This window comes from Amaranthus tricolor, chromosome 2 (assembly GCF_026212465.1).
Source record: "Amaranthus tricolor cultivar Red isolate AtriRed21 chromosome 2, ASM2621246v1, whole genome shotgun sequence".
Classification (NCBI taxonomy): domain Eukaryota; kingdom Viridiplantae; phylum Streptophyta; class Magnoliopsida; order Caryophyllales; family Amaranthaceae; genus Amaranthus; species Amaranthus tricolor.
The window spans coordinates 40,693,178-40,711,598 of NC_080048.1; the positions used below are offsets into that span (position 1 = coordinate 40,693,178).

General features: G+C 32.6%; 3 protein-coding genes across 4 annotated transcripts; all 3 read right to left on the reverse strand.

Moving 5' to 3' along the window:
- Positions 1-243: 243 nt before the first annotated feature.
- On the reverse strand, positions 244-5,387 carry LOC130806116 (perakine reductase-like). Its single transcript, XM_057671058.1, has 7 exons — positions 5,231-5,387; positions 4,605-4,775; positions 3,833-4,033; positions 3,039-3,211; positions 1,824-1,920; positions 1,018-1,171; positions 244-578 (listed from the first exon to the last, which is right to left on the reverse strand). The coding sequence occupies exons 1-7, from the start codon at positions 5,288-5,290 to the stop codon at positions 394-396; spliced, it is 1,041 nt and encodes a 346-aa protein (XP_057527041.1). The 5' UTR covers positions 5,291-5,387; the 3' UTR covers positions 244-393.
- Positions 5,388-6,879: 1,492 nt separating this feature from the next.
- On the reverse strand, positions 6,880-11,829 carry LOC130806119 (reticulon-like protein B8). The gene is made up of 6 exons (XM_057671061.1): positions 11,528-11,829; positions 9,784-9,972; positions 9,496-9,676; positions 8,778-8,919; positions 8,328-8,397; positions 6,880-7,268 (listed from the first exon to the last, which is right to left on the reverse strand). The coding sequence occupies exons 2-6, from the start codon at positions 9,965-9,967 to the stop codon at positions 7,099-7,101; spliced, it is 747 nt and encodes a 248-aa protein (XP_057527044.1). The 5' UTR covers positions 9,968-9,972; positions 11,528-11,829; the 3' UTR covers positions 6,880-7,098.
- LOC130806117 (protein CIA1) lies at positions 11,528-18,140 on the reverse strand. 2 transcript variants are annotated; one of them, XM_057671059.1, is made up of 10 exons: positions 17,613-18,140; positions 16,070-16,216; positions 15,469-15,687; positions 15,272-15,333; positions 14,478-14,543; positions 14,318-14,389; positions 13,990-14,052; positions 13,854-13,920; positions 13,367-13,450; positions 11,528-12,635 (listed from the first exon to the last, which is right to left on the reverse strand). In XM_057671059.1, exons 1-10 carry the CDS (start codon positions 17,778-17,780, stop codon positions 12,564-12,566), a joined length of 1,020 nt encoding a protein of 339 aa, XP_057527042.1. In that variant the 5' UTR covers positions 17,781-18,140; the 3' UTR covers positions 11,528-12,563. The 2 variants fall into 2 exon arrangements, with proteins under 2 accessions (XP_057527042.1, XP_057527043.1); XM_057671060.1 differs by having other exon boundaries at positions 13,996-14,052; positions 17,613-18,035.
- Positions 18,141-18,421: the final 281 nt, after the last annotated feature.

Below are 18,421 nucleotides of genomic sequence, written 5' to 3' on the forward strand. Positions count from 1 at the left end.
AAAATAACTCAACTTAAAATTCGACCAGAAAATAATTCAACAAAAATCCAATTGTTTTGACAGGTTTATCGATATGCTCAGGTAGTCTAATAAATTTCATCCGTACAATAAAAAAGATATTATTCTCAATTACCTTTCATACAAAATCGTCATATGCTACTTAACACAAATAAAACCATGCATATTGTAATCCACTTAGATGTATTTTGATTCGCAATCAAATAAGTCATAATTATTATTGAATAATCAACAATTTGGATTATTTTTATTATTAATACAAAATTATGAAAATGAAAATACACTTTTGGCATAAAAAGTAATTAAATAGCTTGAATTGGAACTTCAAGCAAGTAGGAGTACAACATGATATATAGTTGATATTCAATCCATAGCTCAAATGAATTTCTTCATGGGAGTATTAGCAAACTTGTATGAAATTTTCATTAGGGCATCAGGATCTTGTTCCCCTTTAACTTCATCAATAGGAATTGCATCCGATATTTCTTTCAAATCATTGGTCTCTAATTTTATTGTCAATGACTCGATATTGGTATTAAGGTTTTTTATTTTCGTAGTTCCTAAAAAGAAAAGGAATATAAAAAATTATTATTTGTTGACTATATCGCTGATAGAGTATATAATACTATAAACAAATACAAACTAATTGCATTTAGACAAATAAGATATCATTGTACAGAAATGAAGTAGAATCACTTTTTTGTAAAGTCGAAGATAAGTTTGTCTAGTTTTACGTGTCGCTTACTTCATTAGCTTCACGAGCAACTTTATGAACAATGACTAAGAGCTCTATTTACTGTATTTTTTACGTTGTATTTTTGGAAATGATTTCACCACTTTTTACTCTAAATTATATTACTTTTTATATTTTTGAATATCCTACCCTACTGTTTTAAATTATTATATTCAATTTCTTAGTTTTTGTATCAAAGTTAATAAAGCTAAACGGCCGGAACAAAAGAGTATATAAATAATAGAAAAAGAATAAGGAAAGTGTACCCGGGATGGGAACAATGTCATTCCCCTGATGAAGCAACCAAGCCAAGGCTAATTGTGGCACACAACATGAATGCTTTGTTGATAAATCAGCAAGTCGGTTGTACAATAACTTGTTTATCTCTAGATTTTCACCAATGAACCTTGGATGTAAATTCTATTGTAATTGAAACAAGAGTATTAGAAGGGCAAGTGTAAAAATACAATTTCAGTCAGGATTGTAATAATATTGGGTAAAAAGATATTGTAATTTCATGACTAAAAATGGTTATGATTTGAGTCCAATCAGATTTTGATCCAAATTCATTTATTTTTGACTTGAATTTAGATTCGAATCCATAATGAATGAAAATTTTGGACCAAGGCTCTTAATTTAATTGATCTTATTCCATCATTTTTACATTGTAAAAGCCTAACTAGATCGAATATGGGTTCACAGGTTATTGAATCTAAGTCTTAAATGAGTTTAAATGAATTAAAAATTAATCTAAAATTGTCTAAAATTAATCGTACTATGAGTCATGGGTCTAATCTAGATTTGTCAAAATCTAGGACTGATTTTAATGAGTTTGGATTGAATTTGGATTTGAAAACGTTTATAGTGATGTAATATTGAGATGTTATGGTTATAGTGTTGCTAATATCGGTCAAAAGCATGAAATATTTATTATACGGATATGATTTAAAATTCTTTTACACTTTTATAATGTTAGTAGTATTAATTTGGTATAATACGATACGACCTTGTTTTTCATATACGTCAAGTTAAATTGAAGTGCACCAACATTTTTGTATAATAAAATACAAACCAAAAAGCTTTCTGTTTGTAGAGCTTCCACAACTGCCTTTCCTCCAAAGAAGCCACGACCAAGAGGGCTATAAGTAACTATCCCAATTCCAAGCTCACTGCATTTATAAACATTAATCATAAACTCTTCCGATCTAATTTACAAGTTAAAAAATAATATTTCATCATCTCAATATTATTAAATTCACACCTTAATGGGATTTGAGAAGTTTCGGATAAACACTACACTGTTAATGATGATAAATAAATCAAAAATTCTTGTATAAAAAGTTCTCCCCTGACATGGACTTTATACATGGGTTAAATAGTCCAACAAAATAAATAATATTATCATATGAACTTTTTGTTTTCGGGTTGTTTCACCAAAATAATGTCTCTCACAAGAGTAGTACAAATAAGTTCATATACTAATAATTTGTATTATTGGGCAAAAAGTTCATATTCTTGTATAAGGCGCGTCCCACCGTGAGACCGTCTCATACAAGAATTTGTGTATGTGTAAATATAATTAGTTTAGTTTTAATATTTTGGGCTCATGTAATTATAGCCCACTTTGTGTAAGCCTAATGTGCACTTGTATAAATATTCATTCTCACTTAATGAAAAGTCAAGGGTTATTAAATCTGAACATGGTCTTAGAGCTGAAAGTTCGATTAACAATTAAGTGGTAGGTTCAAAAAAATGACATTCTTACCCTAAGTGATTACTCTCACATGCGAATTCGACAGGATTGGGGTTCGCATTTGAGGGAGAGTTAGGATGGTTTGTCCCACATCGATGAATTAAAGATGGTGTACACATTTTATAAGTCACTGGTGTCTTACATCCCTTTGTCCCGGGCCTCCCCAAGTGTGATACCCTAGATTTAGCTTGAAAAAGGATTGATAGACAACTCATATCAATAAGATGCATCTTTTTTTCATGGGAACTCATTTGCTAAGAACTCTACAGTTAAACGTGCTTGGTGGGGAGCAATCTTAGGATGGATGATTTCCTGAAAAGTTTTCCTGCGTGTTCACGAGTGAGGCCAAGGCTTCACCCATGACTACATCAGACATTCAGACCCTTTCATCTTAGAGCTTTTCAGTTAGAAGTGTGGATGTAAGTATACATGATTAATCGTTACGTTGACTTTTAATACGTTAAAAAGTGATCAGCAATGCAATCAAAATTTTAAACTGATAATTAAAAACCGAGATTGAAAGCAAAAACTAACCGGCAAAGAGGAATTACATCTTGTTCAACATCACGACACCAAAGATTATATTGTATTTGCACGGCAGTTAAAGGGTAAACAGTATGTGCTCTTAGAATAGTGTCTACACTTGCTTCAGATAATCCAATGTACTTTATCTTACCTTCCTCTACTAGCTTCATTAGCTCACCCATCTGCATTTTCTCATTTACAAATTAAAAAACTCATACGATTCGGCCCGTTTGATTATTGGTACTGATGGCATGACAATTTTAACTTTTTAGAGTCCTGAGCGGATGTTTAAATATTACTCTTAAGAAACAGAGCAAATCTTATATTAGATCGTCTCATTGTGAAATAGTTCTATGTAAAGAGAGCCTAGTAAGCGTTTTTATATCTAAAATGGATATTTCGATTTTTCAATTTATTTTATGTTGTGTCTATAAAAGAACTGCAGCATATGTCACGTAGCATATGAAGTTTTTTCCACTAGTGTGAGACGGTTTTACCGGGAGACATTTTTTATACTTGGGTTAAATAGCCCATCAAAAGTATATTATCTTGACATCTGATCCAAAAGAACAAAATATATTTGATCAATATATAAACAAAACAAAGTATAGGCGCTGCCAAAATCGAGGCATCAAGCAATCACTTATAGAGCTCATCCACACGAGCTAACTCTATTAAATGGTGGTAATCAAAATGAATTTTTGTTTAAATCTTTATTAAATATGTTATATATTCATCACTATTCGCAACATCTAATATCGAAACTAAAACAAACCGAGAAGGCAAAGACGAGGTACACATACAGTTTCTTCTATCGGAACCGATGTGTCGACACGATGTTGGAAATATAGATCAATGTAGTCAACACCAAGACGTTTAAGGCTACCTTCACAACTCTTCCTTACAAAATCTGGGTTACCTTTGACACCAAATACATCACCTATCTTGAAGCAACCAAATTTAGTTGCTAGTTGAATTTTTTCTCTAGGAAGCTCCTTGAGGGCCTAATACACAAACATATGCCAAAGTGTGTAACATTAAACATCATCAATATCTTGTTAAAACGATCAAGTAAATCACTTTTAAGTCGTATTAATTTTAAATCAAATTGTTTTTAATTAGGATATTTTTTAATGTCACAATTCACATGGTTTTGGACAACCCGACAATTCAAAAGTTTCATATAGCATTACATTTTTTAAATAATACTTCTAATATCATATATATATATATATATATTTTTGCTTCATAAAACTAACTATTCTAACTTTTTTTGGGTACAAATCAATGTATAACTTAAAAAGCTCCAATAAAAAATAGTAATATAAAATAGATAGAAAAATATAGTAGGTCTTATAAGATGTGTGACGTGAAATTTTAAAAATTAACTAAATTTGAGAATTTAGAGTTAGTTTAGTGGTTGAAGACCTTTTCTTTCACTCTTATAATAAGAGTTTGATTCACACCATCTACATGAAGGATTAATTTGAAAATGAGCACGAGTTGAAACTTGTTATTCAAACCCATTAATTTTGAGTGGATTTGACAACAAAAATTGGTGAACAAAAGTGATACCTTGCCAATCATGATCTCATTGTCATAGTTATCACCATATAAATCAGAAGTATCAAAAAATGTAATGCCACTATTAAAAGCTTGCTTGATCATTAAAATCCCTTCTTCATGTGTGAGAGGTGCATTATATATACCGGATAGTCCTCCACAACCAAATCCTAGTCTTGAAACCTGCATATATTCAATCAAAAATTATTCACCATATATAATAATAAAATTAATTATAAAAAAAATAAAAATAAGACTATAAATGTGGGGTTAAAAATTAAGATTACCAAAAGTTTGAACTCTTGACTTTCTAATAATAAAAATAACTATAAAAATAATAAAAAGGCTTTTTATTGGTTGTTTTATTTATTTATTTATTTTTTTTTGATTTTTTAGTTGGTCAATCAAACAATAAAGTGTTTGATAAATGACTTTTAAATCAGCTAAAAAATTGACTTTTAGTAACTTTTTTATGGACATAAGCCTATTATTTCTCTAATAAACAGCCAATAACTAACTAATAATAACAATTGGATTAAATAACTAGCTATACACTTTTAACCCGTCAAATCAAATCAGCCAATAACTTCAGCTAAATAAGCCCAAAACATACAAGAGATTTAATATAGTGAAATTACCTCTAATCCTTGGCCACCTAATTTGATTTTGGGCACGTTAAATTGACGAAAATCCTCCATTAATATTTCTTGTTGCTTGATGATCAAGAATAGCTATGGTGGAAATGTTTTGATTGAATAAAAGTGCACAATATTTTGTGAGGTAGCAGGCAGAAAATTTTTTCAATTTATAGATACTAATCATGTGGTTGATCAAGTTGTAAAGTAGAATATTCCCAAACAGTCTCGTTTAATTTGCAGTATTTTTTATATTGATCCGTCCTATTTAATTTGCATTATTTCTATTTTTTGGACTATGACCTACCACTTCCTTTTAATCTCATCAATACATTTTAATTCTCTTTAAATTTCATCCATACAATTTATTATCTCTATTTATTTATTACCATCATCCACCTTTTTGTTAAAAACAACAATTTCTCTTTAATTGCAAATTATATGAGTAATGTTGAAGAAATCATGAATGTCAACACCAATCATGATTAATTATTATAGAGCTCAAAAGCCAGTTTCATGTGATTGAATTTTGTATTTTAAATGAGACGATTTCATGGTGAGATTATCTCTATTGGACTAATACATGTGTATTTAGTGTGTTAAATTGATCACCTACAATTTAAAAGTGATTAATTAGAATAATAGACTAATTATATAACTCTCGCATACAAGACGAGATGATCATATATAGTGCAAACTATTTGTATATCATATATCAAAATTAAGTATCATGTATCACAACCGTATTATAAAGATATTTTGGCTAAATTAAGCTTATCATGACTAATATATGAATCGTACGATGCTTTGTAATGCAATTGAGCTACTCTTGTAAGATACCATCTCTTGGTGAGACAATCTCAAAACAAAAAATTCATAAACTAATAGTTTGTAATGAGTTAAATCAACTCATGTACGAGGCACATATCACAATAAGACCGTCTCATATATAAATTTGTAAATGCAAATTGGGGGATTTATGGGCCATGGATATTCAGCACAAACATAGTTGTTAAAATTATCGTGTTATTGTAAAATTGTATGAATTTAAGATTTAGAAGTGCGATGATAAAATTTAATTTGTGATTTAATGTGTTTTAATAGTGTATTTAGCAAGGAACTAATTAATGTAAAGGAAATAAAATCATAGCAACAAAGTTATTAATCACCCTATGAGTTAAAAGAATAAGCATTAATTATATAATTTTAAATCAAAATAAATTTAGAAAATTGTCACATCGCACATCAACCAATCAATCTAATCAATATTTAATATGTAAAGTCATCTTTCAGTGAAAAGGTTTCAAACAAGAAGTTTATATTCTCATAATTTATATTTATTGGCCTATTTAACTTGTGTTCTCATAGTGACATCATGGCATTCAACAATTTGAGGTATAAATATAAGGTCACCATATTTTTATTTTTAGTTATTACATTTTCATTTTATTAGTACATTTTTCTCATTTTTCATAGTAAAATAAAAATATAAGTTCATAATAGCTGGCTAAATGGAGCCATTTTTCGTGAGGACAAAAGTTTTTCTTAATGTAGCAAACCATTTAAGCCTGGAGAATATTCAGTATATTGTCACAAAAGTTCTTTTGATGTAGCATGTTGGTAAGACCATCATGTATATATAGAAGGTTGAATGTACGTAAGCTTAACTTTATTAATAATAATATAGAGTTGTTTTAGAATCTAGGAATATATACTTTTAAACTGACTCGATAAAAATAAAATTAAAACATTACAGATTTGAACAACAAATAATGTAAGAACACTAAAAGATATTAATGGTAACATGAGTTCCTAACATGACATTCAACGCGCACCTTAAATACACACCTTCAAATTTCGACCTTCTTTTTTCACTCGTGTTTCTTTCCCCAGTACTTTCGAGTGGGCATTTTACCGAGAAAACGAGCATCAACATTCTTATAATGGTGTGTCATGCGGTTGAGGAGTTTGTCCACAAAGCCATCGATTTCATCTTCATATTTTTCATAGAGAACTGGTAGGGTGTGTGCGGCAACAAAACCTGACAACAAGGAAGATAAAGCAACATGAGCGACACGCGGAATAAAATAAATCTTACAGAACCGTGATTTCAGCTGAAATAAATTTAGAACTAAAAAGTTGTCTTCCGGTTTACAACACCTAAAATTTGCAGTGATACGAAGATTCTTATATGGTCATCGTCTATCTTAAGCAATGTCGTTCATATTAAAAATAATACAGTTTCGCTCATAATCGCAGTAATGGTCGCGAACCTGATACGGCGGTCAATTCGGATGGTTTCGCAGTAGTCTCAGCGTACGTTTGGTCGCAGTAAGCTCAAAAACCTTCAATATGGTCGTAATACGGTGATTGGGCCTTGTTTTTGCAGCATGGTGCCATTTTTCACTTTCTAGATAATCTAGGAATAATAGTTGATAATGGCCTCATATACAAAATGAAAGGCATACACACTATTTCCGATGATAAGTATTGTGCTAAGTCGCGAGTTGCATCAACCATATGAAAAAAACTGTTTACAAAAACGTGTTTTCTCCGCATATAAGGTTCTTTTTACCGTAGGCTCTCGTTCATCACGCTTACGCTCACGGGTCATCCCTTAAAACGGGTCCATTCTTTAGAAAACGATCATAAAAATCAGCGGTCCATGGTGATTAAAACTAACAATGAACACAAGATCAATCTAATTCACTGAAATCCAATGTCATCCCTGAAAATGTCTCGGAAAACCAGCGGAACATGATCGTGCGAGTAACTTGGTCTCGGGAACTTGAAATGTAACTCACAGTTCGAAGAGCTTTGGAAAGTTACGCGCAGAAGACAAAATCTCAAGTACAAGTTGAGTATACATGCGAAAACAAGCTCACAACTTCAGTCATAAAGTGTTTACGACCCATAAAAAGAAAAGAAAAAATGTTTTAGAGATGTCTCAAAAACCCAGAACAGTTTAGAGGTTAGAACGCGAGGTGCTTCGTATCTAATGATCGTAAAACATGTATTGAGAAGTTAGTCTGGAGTAACGTTGGATTAAACGGCAGATATATATGATAACAAAAGTATATTAAGCTCTAGCCATTCTCACCAAGGTAGATAAGTGTAAGAAAGTTGCACCAGCTCCCGATCATAGCAGCAGCCACCAAGCCTGATACGACCTAAAGATACACCAAACTGATCAATTTCCAAAATGTTGTGCATAATTAGGTAAGCGGGTAACCTACCGAATCTTAAACGAGTTGAAAAAATGAACGGTGTATGCATCTAGAAAGGAACTAGTTCGGAGGCTGTACACTGCTTTGAACTCTAGGATTTCTGAATAAAGGGTAGTCTAGTGCACAAAGCGTTCCCGCAAGGGTAATAGACTTTAGAAAATGTTGTTTTCTTAAGATTTCTGGATATAGATCTCTTTGATCCAATTTAAATCATTGCACGGGAAAATTACTAGATTAACAAGCTATAGTTCAAGACCTTGGTGATTAGATGGGGAAATGGAAAAGAAAATATAGAGGAAAAATTAAAGGAAAAAGATACATACAATAACAAATTGCTTTAAGTTTCCGCCACAAGCAATATTTTGAAGGAATCTCGATGCCCGGTTGAGTTCTCTACCAATTGCAATGCCGGCATTACCAAACCATTCCTCTGGCAGTTGAATTCGTGGAACTTCGACTTGTGACCTGTTCACATAGATGAGATTGTTTAAGCACTTTCAGATGAACTCAACAAAACCAACATCAGATAACATATGCCATTACCCCAATACCATCAAGCAGCTCCCATTTAAGGTAGTCTGAGGAGTTGAATGTACACAACCTTACCCTTGTAAGCGAAAAAAAGAAGCTCTTTCCGGTTGACCTTTTACTATAATAAACATGATTTAATGAACATTTTACTATAGTCCATAATAATCCGAAATCAAAGAACTATCGGAAAATTTTCACATGTGAGGCAGATCCCACATCACTAAAAAATACTATTGGGTTGCGGCATTGCATATAATGCTTGGTGACTAATCCTCCTAATACCCTATGGTTTAGGAAAGAATAACCTCATCAAGTATATATACAAGTTAACGCTCATTAATCGTGGGTTTTTGGGCCCGACCTTACTGGTGCCTCGTGGGTGCGTTCACACAAGTAGGCTCATTGGGTGATCATGTGACGAATTGTCACAGCCTAACAAGAACAATAAATCTTTGGCCCATCGAAATAAAGGACATAGAATCAACATAAGATAAAACTTCTATACTTAACCTGTTCATGAAACCCGAAGCATTTGACCAAAGAAACTGAACGAGTAGACCCGCGGCGATAGAAAAGCAGGCAAGGGACAGAAAATTGTAATTCAGCCATTCAAACATCACCCAGATAGCAGTAGCACCAGCTAAAACACTGCCCGAAATTTTCTTGTTTCGCCATAGCAAGACATCAGCAGCTGCCCTTACGCGCAAGAGAAAGAGCAAATCACAACTGATTATTCATAACGTTAAAGGGACAAATACAAGAACCAAAACATAGAAGAAGAAACTAGACAAAGCTTACACTTTCCACCACCCAAAACTTTATGCACAGGCTGCTCACGACCAAAAAGACGGTTAAACTTTGAAGCAACAGGATTGGATATTTCCTCCTCAAAAAGGGAACCAGAGTTCTGTTTATGAATGCCTTCGGATATTGTTTCCATTATGTTGTTCATAAGATTCTCAGCTGTAATGCTTTCCGGCATTTTCTCTGTACATGGAGTGAACAAAAAATATAACTAACCAATGGGTAATGCAGCTTAAATTTGATCAATGGCAGAAAAAGTTCATGGGGGTGATATATGACAGACATAAGCTCATTTCAGACGATTATAGTTGACATCGACACATGATTCACTGATCACCTTGCGAATCAAAAAGCAAATTATAGTTGGTTTTGGGTTATTTTTGGGTCATTTTGGGCGAATAACGAATTCAAAAAGCGAATTAACAGGGGAATTATGTTACTGTTAGAATGGTCAAAAACGATGTCCCTAGGGTGATTATATAGAATTTGTTCATTTCGAGCAGCCTGCTACCTCAGAGAACAACCGAAAACTACAGTAATTTTGATGACACCTAACCAATACCCGATACGAATGTATGAACTATGAAGGCTCCCTTCTAAGTCCCAACTCACAATGACCTTACAAACTACAAGTCTACTTTCTACGAAAAAATCGCAGTTGGAATAAAATGTAAAAATATTTTCTGAACGGTCTTCACTTTCTAGATATTTTCTGAATCAATGACATCAAGTTCATGTAAAAATAAATTCGAAAAATACTCAACAATTGAACATCAATCACTCCACATATGATGTAACATACTCGGTATCAGATCTCAAAAACAAGAATGACATAAAAAAAGTTGCAATAAAAAAAAGATGACAATTTACAACTTCTAAATGAAGGTGGCCATCAAAAGAGCAAAAAGGAAAAGAAAAAGGCAGCCAAGGAAAGGTACTCTTTACATGTCAAACAGTCCTTTCAAACCCAAAAAAATCTGAGAAAAAGTAAAATTATAATAGCATAAACAAAGAAAGAATATAACTTTTTAGAATACAACCTTGAATTCTCAACAACCTAAATAAAATAACCCAACATCAAAACCAATCTCACAAAGTGTATCAATAAAAAACAAAACAACCCAAATAAACTAAACAATGAACATTCAATAACAATTACATTAACCAATGTCATTAGTGGCTCCCTATCCCACAAAGTGGGGTCTTCGGAGTTAGATGTACACATCCTTATCCTTAATAGAATCAGAGGAAGAACTATTATAACTTAAAATTACAACCCTAAATTCACAACAAACTTAACAAAATATAGAAGCAAAAATCAAAATCAACCTAGATAAACTAAACAATGAACATTCAACAACATTCAAGTCCCACCTTAGCGGGTTTTGGTTTCAAATGTACGAGCCTTGTTAGGGATCTTGAAAATAAATAAAAACTTTAAAATTATACCCTAAATACCCAACAACCTAATAAAAAAACCCAGCATCAAAAAACATTCTCACAAATTGTATCAGCAAAAACCAAAACCAAAACCAACCCAAATAAACTAACCAATAAACATCAAACATAAAAAATACCCACTTCATAAATATCACATTAGAATCAAACCAAGTTGAATTAAACATAGAAAGATACAAAATTTCTCAAATCTGAAATAAACCCAATAACAATAGAAGAAAAAACTATATGAATTCATTCAAAAAGATACGAAATTTAGAGAAGGGAAATGAAGACAAACCAATCAGTAGGGTTCGTCAATAAAAAATTCTCAGAAATGGGTAGAATTAAATGGGTTTTGTGTAAAATTTGTTGATGTTTTTGATTCGCAGCAGTTTGAGTTTGAGGGGGAAGAATGTGTGTAGGATGTACGCTGACGAGGATTGTCAATTACTAGTCGTTTCGCTTGAGCATTTGGCGTCTCAATTACCAATAATTTTGTCATAGATCTTTTGTGATTCATTATTATATTTTCATTTCACAAAAACCACGTGGGGTATATTTTTAGTCTGTTCAGAATAAAAATTGGTCTAAATCGTAAATTAAATTGAATAAATTGCAATTGAGTTGTTTTGGTATTTCTTTTATAAGAGAGATATAATGAATGTGATATGATGGATAAATCCAAATCATATTGTTTCTTAATGATTTGTAAATCACATTGTTTTTTAATGATTTATAATAAATCGTATATTTTAAAATATATTTTTTTTACTTATGTTATAATATTAATAGAAACTCACATAGAAGATCTACACAAAAATATGACTTTAAAAAAAGTCTTTAAAGAGTGGGAAATTTGGCTATAGCTTGAGCATTACTTTGAGAAGTCCCTTGGTTCATATATTCTTGTAATTTGTGACTTATCAACACACTCAAACGAGTCAAGCGATACCAAAAATCTAGACTACTGCATGTAATCTAAAACAACGTCAAAACGCCGAGGAAACAAGAATTAGTTCCTTGCACACAATATAAAGCATAACATTTACTCACAAAAATGCGAAAATTACACTTAAAAAGACTCTCGATCGAGGATGTTAATCAAATTTACATGTATGAACCGAAACCCCAATTATTTCTGTTATACACCAACAAAATTTGGTATAAACATAATGTTCTGTTCAATATTCTGCAACAAAAAGTTCGAAACTGAGATAATACAAGAATATCGGTAAAATAACTACCACTTCATTTTGCATGAAAAGCAATTAGCCGGGCTAACATTTGGCTATGAAGAAATGCAGCAGGGACGGTCCTCAATCTGAAACGTAAAATCATGATGTAGATGCGTACTCCCATATCTTGATTGTTCCATCGTCGCTTGCTGAAGCAAGCAACGGTTTTTCCTACATCACAATATATAGTACATCAACTCATATAGGAGAACCGAGGGACGGTATCTTCCAAAATATTCCTCAATTTAATCAAGAAATCCTTAAAAAAACTTTCGGTAATAAGTAATAGTAATAAACACTAGTAAGGAGGATGAATTATTAGTGTGATAAAACATGGAAAACCCTAACTTAATGTCCATGGTATTGAAACTTTATCCCTTAACACGTATTTTTCTTCATACATTTTCGGTTCCGTCAGATATCATCTTTCCAAATAGTAACGGTGGGAATGAAATTTTATGGGTCAAGCATTCCGGGGATGAATCAGACCAAAGAATTATAGTTCGATGGCATTGGGATAATGTAATGTAATGTGTAAAGCTATTGCATTGGCATAAAGTTCATGGTAAGGCCTAAAGAATAGGATGTAGTCAATAATTAAAACCCTGAAAGGGAAACAAAAAACTCTAAACAGGTTTCGTGATTTTTGACCCAATTAATTGATCGGGTTAGGTTTCAGGGCAAGGGAATCAGACCCATTATATACGACCTAAACACAAATCCAACCCAACCTGATCTAATCTGCCTAATCCCCCCGCCCAAAAAAAAAAGAAAAAAAAAAACCCAAAAAAAAAGAAGAATAATACCCAATTAATGTGAAAAAAGGGAACCGCCCACCCCATATCGATAAGTTTGCCAAACTTGAACCAACATATTACCATTGTCTAGTAAATAAGTATTACCTTAGGACTCCATTGTACAGAATTCACGTCCATTTCATGTGCCTTTTCCTTCTTTGATAATAACCTGTACATCGGGCCATCTACCTGAGAAGGAAAATAACCAAACACGTCACCACCTCAGCAGCATCGAAAACACAGGCTAAAGCATAAGCAGCAATAGATCACATGAAAAACAATAGCGTACACGTGTATGCTTGAAAAAGAGACGCTTGGCATTAAAAATATAACACCCCTCTAAACATCCCCTTGGTATCAGAATTTGATGCCAAATTAGGGAAGTCTAATTTCATGCATTAATTCCCGAGAAAAGGTACTGTCCATTTGTTTACTTACGTATGTGTCTGAAGAAACGTTGTTAGAAAGGAATCATAATAGATTGCCATGATGCCACTAAAGTGGCTCCCACAAAGAAAGGGTTTGGGCGTTCAAATTATCCTTACAATAACAAGTAGTCCCTAGGGAGTAGAGAAAGGAAAGATTAGCCTACCAATTCATCGTTCTCAACAAACAAGCGTATGGCATCATCTGCGGCACCACTGGCAATTACACCGTTCCTACCAAAACATAAGTCCTTGATTAAAATCATATAACAATAATGCGAAAATTCAAGGAATTGGAACAACCTTGACCAATGAACTGAAAAAATTGTGCGGTCATGACAGCCTGAGATAGTACAAAAATGTCTCCTGCAATACGATAAAGATATAATCAGAAAAGACAATGTGGGTGACCATCAATAACTACTCTACCTTATTAATATGTAATTTTAATATGAATGTTTTATATGATGCCTTTTAGGTTTGGGGGCCCTGTGCAGTTGTGCACCCCGCACCCCTTAAGAACCGCCCCTGATTATTGAGTATAACACGTGACATCGACCATAATAAAGCACACATATGATTTGCATCTCAAAGATGAAATAAACAGCATCAACAGTCAGAAATTTCCTACCAAGGCGCAAAGTCATCACCAGATTCTGAATGCAAGCTGTCAGTTCCCCATATTTTGATAGTAAGATCATCACTGCAGAAACCATTCAAACGTTGTATTAGTCACAGCTGTTTTATCAATGCTTTTAACAAAAGGAATAAGAGATAGGGTCACAACATACCTGCAAGTCACCATTTTGTCACCACTAGCATTGAAAGACAAAGCCCATACTGTTGAAGTATGCCCACTGAGACACAAAAAATAAAAGTTCAAAGAAACCGTTGAAAGTTATTATGAATTCTTTTACTAGTAAGACAGAAATTGCTGAAAATTTTAGCATTTCACAATGACCTAAACCCATTCAAGCACATTACGTATGATTTCGCAAAGTAGCTTTTACTACTCTTTTTCCAAACATTTTTATGTAGCGAGTTAACTTCTCATAAAAGAATTGTTCATCATAGTCCATGGATCTCTAATGCACATCAACAGTTTCCACTACAAAGCAATGTATGACAATGATCTTGTTCTTTCATTTGCATTCTTCCCCTTCAATTTCCTTTCCAAATTCCTTTTATTTTTTTCCTTATCATATGTTTTTTACTGTAAAAAAAGATGATTAGGCAATAAGTTGTTTCATCTCTTTCTGATGTGAATAGTCAATACCCTCCCACTTTTTGGAAACATTGTAAAACTGAGGAAATTTTCAGTTAAAATTTGAGAAGGCATCCTATTTTATAATCTACAAGAACAATCATCAGAAAAGTAAGACTACACAATACAAAAATTCCAGCATGATCAATTATTTCCACCTGACCTCACAATCCCATGCATAACAATATAGCTTTACAAGCCCATGCTTGATTTAAAAGGCAAATGAGCATATATATATATATAGGCACAAACATTTAACATTAAAAAAACAAAAATGGGTGGATGATCTGAACAATTTATAATTGCAGAAAGTCACCATACTTGCTAGCCTCATTTAGTGTCTGAACACAATGCCAATCATCATCACCGTCTTCAGCCCATATCTGAAGAGATAAGAGGTATTAGAATTACCTTGTAACTCAGTTATATGTTTAACACCCGAAATTAAAAATTCATCATAAAAGATATAATGCCACTTTTTGCAGTTTATACACAGAAAGGTAACTTTTAATCTGTACCTTGATGCTATTATCATAGCTACACGAAAATAAGAGATCCATTGAAGGATGCCACTGGACCATTTTAACATCCTGTGTATGACCTTGTAATACTGCCACACACTCAAACTCATTTCCAGGCTCAACTATCCATATCCAAACAGACTTGTCTCGCCCACAAGTAGCAATCAAAGAACCAGCTGCATTCCAGGAAACACTTTTGACTTCATTCTCATGGCCCTGCACACATTACAGCCCACTTATACAAGTTAATATTTAGCAGAATCACAAGTAGGTAAAATTCTACAGGCAAAAACATGATTTATAAACAAAAAGTAAACTAAAAAATTGAAGCAGCCAAATTTAAATACAATATGAAAATTTATATCTTCTCATGAAAATAATAATGATCCCAAGGACCCACATATGCTCTGCACAAATAAACAATGTCTATATAATGTACGTACAAGCCACAAAAAAAACTAACAATCGTTCATCCGAACTCCCTCGCAAAGGGATTGAGATGAAAGTTATAAACCAGAGATGCAGGGGTAATCAATTATAAATGGCACCTTAAAATCAATGCACAACTCAACGAAATTTAATGAGCTCCCATGAGTACCTCCAAAGTTGAGACGCATTCGTAATCACCCCCAATGTTTTCCCATATTGCAGCAGTAGCATCAAAGCTAGCAGTAGCCAACCTTTTGCCTGAAGGTGACCACGCACACGATCTGATAGTTCTTGTGTGTGTTTCCTCCAATACTGCCTGCAAAACCCAGTATTGTTAATTATTGCAACTAGTTACCACCGTTTCATATCTGTCCCACACTTAGCAAACCAGCAAAAGTAATTAAAAAAAGGCATTATATAACTAGGTTATAAGAAGCCACGAACATAAGAACTACAACATAACTTTAAATAACTTATTAAAATAATAATAATGATGACTTAGCATACTAAAGTTTAAAAAGCCTTCCATGGGACAGCTTAGACATGCCCATGGGATAGCTTAGCAAATTCGATCCCTAGTTAAACCTTTTTTCAAGCTTTTAAGCTTCCCTAGCAAGTGACTTTAGCAGTATCCCCTTAATCACAAATCAATTAAAATATGCAGATTTTATGCTGTTTGAGCAAATTACGAATCTAATAGCAAATTAGGCCTCAATCGGACTTGAGTGACCGCCACTGTTGGCTTAATTACCCTAACGATTGTACTTTTATTCTCTTAATAAATCTCCATCAATCATATCTGATAAGAAATTAAGGAACTTTTCTAAAAATCTAGGATATCTATAACATCTCCATTGATCACAAAAATGTTAATCAACAAATTTTCAATTCAAACTATCAATACAATCACATAAATTTACCAACGTATTTGCTCCTTGGGTATGTTTGCGATCTTCAATTAACAATTCAACAGCCAAATCAATAAACTAGAACTAATACCAACTTAATAAGCTACTAAAACTAAAAAATGAAAGCTCAAAACCCATTACCCTTCTACAAAGCAACAACAATCCGTTAACTCAATGCCATTCAATGGCTCACATCTAGACAAAGTTGAGGGCTTAGATATATGCAACCTCACCCTTGTTACTATAACAAAAAAGTTTGTTTCCGATTGACACTGTAGCTATAAGCATCTCCAAGTTCACAAATATAAGATGGTGCATGATTAAATGAGCCATTCTATATGTCCAAATATAATCCGAAACCAAAGAACTATAAATTTTTAGAGCCATCCAAAATAAAGGGAATTCCCTCCTACACAAAGGAGGACAAAGAAAAAGCAAACTTTATCATTTAACATGAATCAAAGAACAATTAACCAAACCCACAAAAAAAGATAAAAAATTTGGCCAAGCAATGAAAATAGCTAGAATTATTATCTCGATCAATAAACTAGAACTGATTCCACCCTACTCAAAACCCAAAACACAGTATTCCTTCTACAGGAAGAAGTGAAAAAAACAAAAAAAAAAAACGCGAACTTTATCAAATAACATGAATTACAAAACAAATAACCCAAATGAAATATATTCCTATTTCCTAATGATATCAAAGAACTATAAATATTAAAACCCACCAAAAAAGAATCAAACTTTATCGACTAACATAATCACAAAACAAAAAAACCAAATGAAATACAGAAAAATGACCTGGCAATGAAAGGAGCCAGAAATATCTTGTTGCCAAATGCGAACAGTCTTATCACCACTGCAAGAAGCAAGAATATTGGTATTTGTAGGGTTCCAAGCCAAGCCCCATACTCGATCTGTATGCCCTTCTAGTGTTTGTAGGTGTTTCAGTTCACCCATTTCGTCCATTATTGTCTTTTTTGTGTAATCTAATAGTCACTGCTACAAATTCGTCAAATAAATTGGCTTTTCTGGGAGAGAGATGTGCAAAATTGTTGGGGTTTTTCTTGATTGAAAAGAGTTTTAGGGTTTGAGATTTTCTGATTAGACTTTGATGATCGATGATGGTACTTATTTGAATTTTGAAGTTCCTGACCGCAGCTTTACTATAGCAATTATTAATCCGACTTTATATAACTAAATTTGATTTTAACTGGACTTTATAAATAGATTAAGAATAATGTAAAAATTAATATGCATACAAATTTCTATGTTCATTAAATGTTATAGTTGTAGTGATTAACAAAAAAGAATGATCAGAGGTAGATGGGATTAATTGGTGGGGTGGGCAATATGTTTGATAAATGGCATTATTTTAATTGAGCTTTTTGACTTATTCAATAAATTATTTAGATTTGTGTATTTTTAAGAAAAATTGAAATAATTAAGTAATGTTAACAAAAATAAATAAATAAGCTTTAAGTAAACTTAATTTCAAAATAAGCATTTTTATGTTCGAGTCTAAGATTGTTTGTTCGCAATTAAGCTCATTTTTTTATTTTTTTACAAAAATATTGTTTAATTGTTTCAATCTTTCTATTTTTAATCGA

What these genes read in the sequence shown, in the direction of transcription:
- LOC130806116 (XM_057671058.1), bottom strand. Translation starts at nt 5,290, where the DNA reads ATGGAGGATTTTCGTCAATTTAACGTGCCCAAAATCAAATTAGGTGGC. An exon ending in TAGGTGGCCAAGGATTAGAG is followed by an intron (nt 4,776 to 5,230) that starts GTAATTTCACTA and finishes GAATATATGCAG; the next exon opens with GTTTCAAGACTAGGATTTGG. An exon ending in CGGTTCCGATAGAAGAAACT is followed by an intron (nt 3,212 to 3,832) that starts GTATGTGTACCT and finishes GAGAAAATGCAG; the next exon opens with ATGGGTGAGCTAATGAAGCT.
- LOC130806119 (XM_057671061.1), bottom strand. Translation starts at nt 9,967, where the DNA reads ATGCCGGAAAGCATTACAGCTGAGAATCTTATGAACAACATAATGGAA. An exon ending in GCTTCGGGTTTCATGAACAG is followed by an intron (nt 8,920 to 9,495) that starts GTTAAGTATAGA and finishes CTATGTGAACAG; the next exon opens with GTCACAAGTCGAAGTTCCAC. An exon ending in TCTTACACTTATCTACCTTG is followed by an intron (nt 7,269 to 8,327) that starts GTGAGAATGGCT and finishes CCTTGTTGTCAG; the next exon opens with GTTTTGTTGCCGCACACACC.
- LOC130806117 (XM_057671059.1), bottom strand. Translation starts at nt 17,780, where the DNA reads ATGGACGAAATGGGTGAACTGAAACACCTACAAACACTAGAAGGGCAT. An exon ending in GCTATGATAATAGCATCAAG is followed by an intron (nt 15,334 to 15,468) that starts GTACAGATTAAA and finishes TTATCTCTTCAG; the next exon opens with ATATGGGCTGAAGACGGTGA. An exon ending in GACAAAATGGTGACTTGCAG is followed by an intron (nt 14,390 to 14,477) that starts GTATGTTGTGAC and finishes TGGTTTCTGCAG; the next exon opens with TGATGATCTTACTATCAAAA.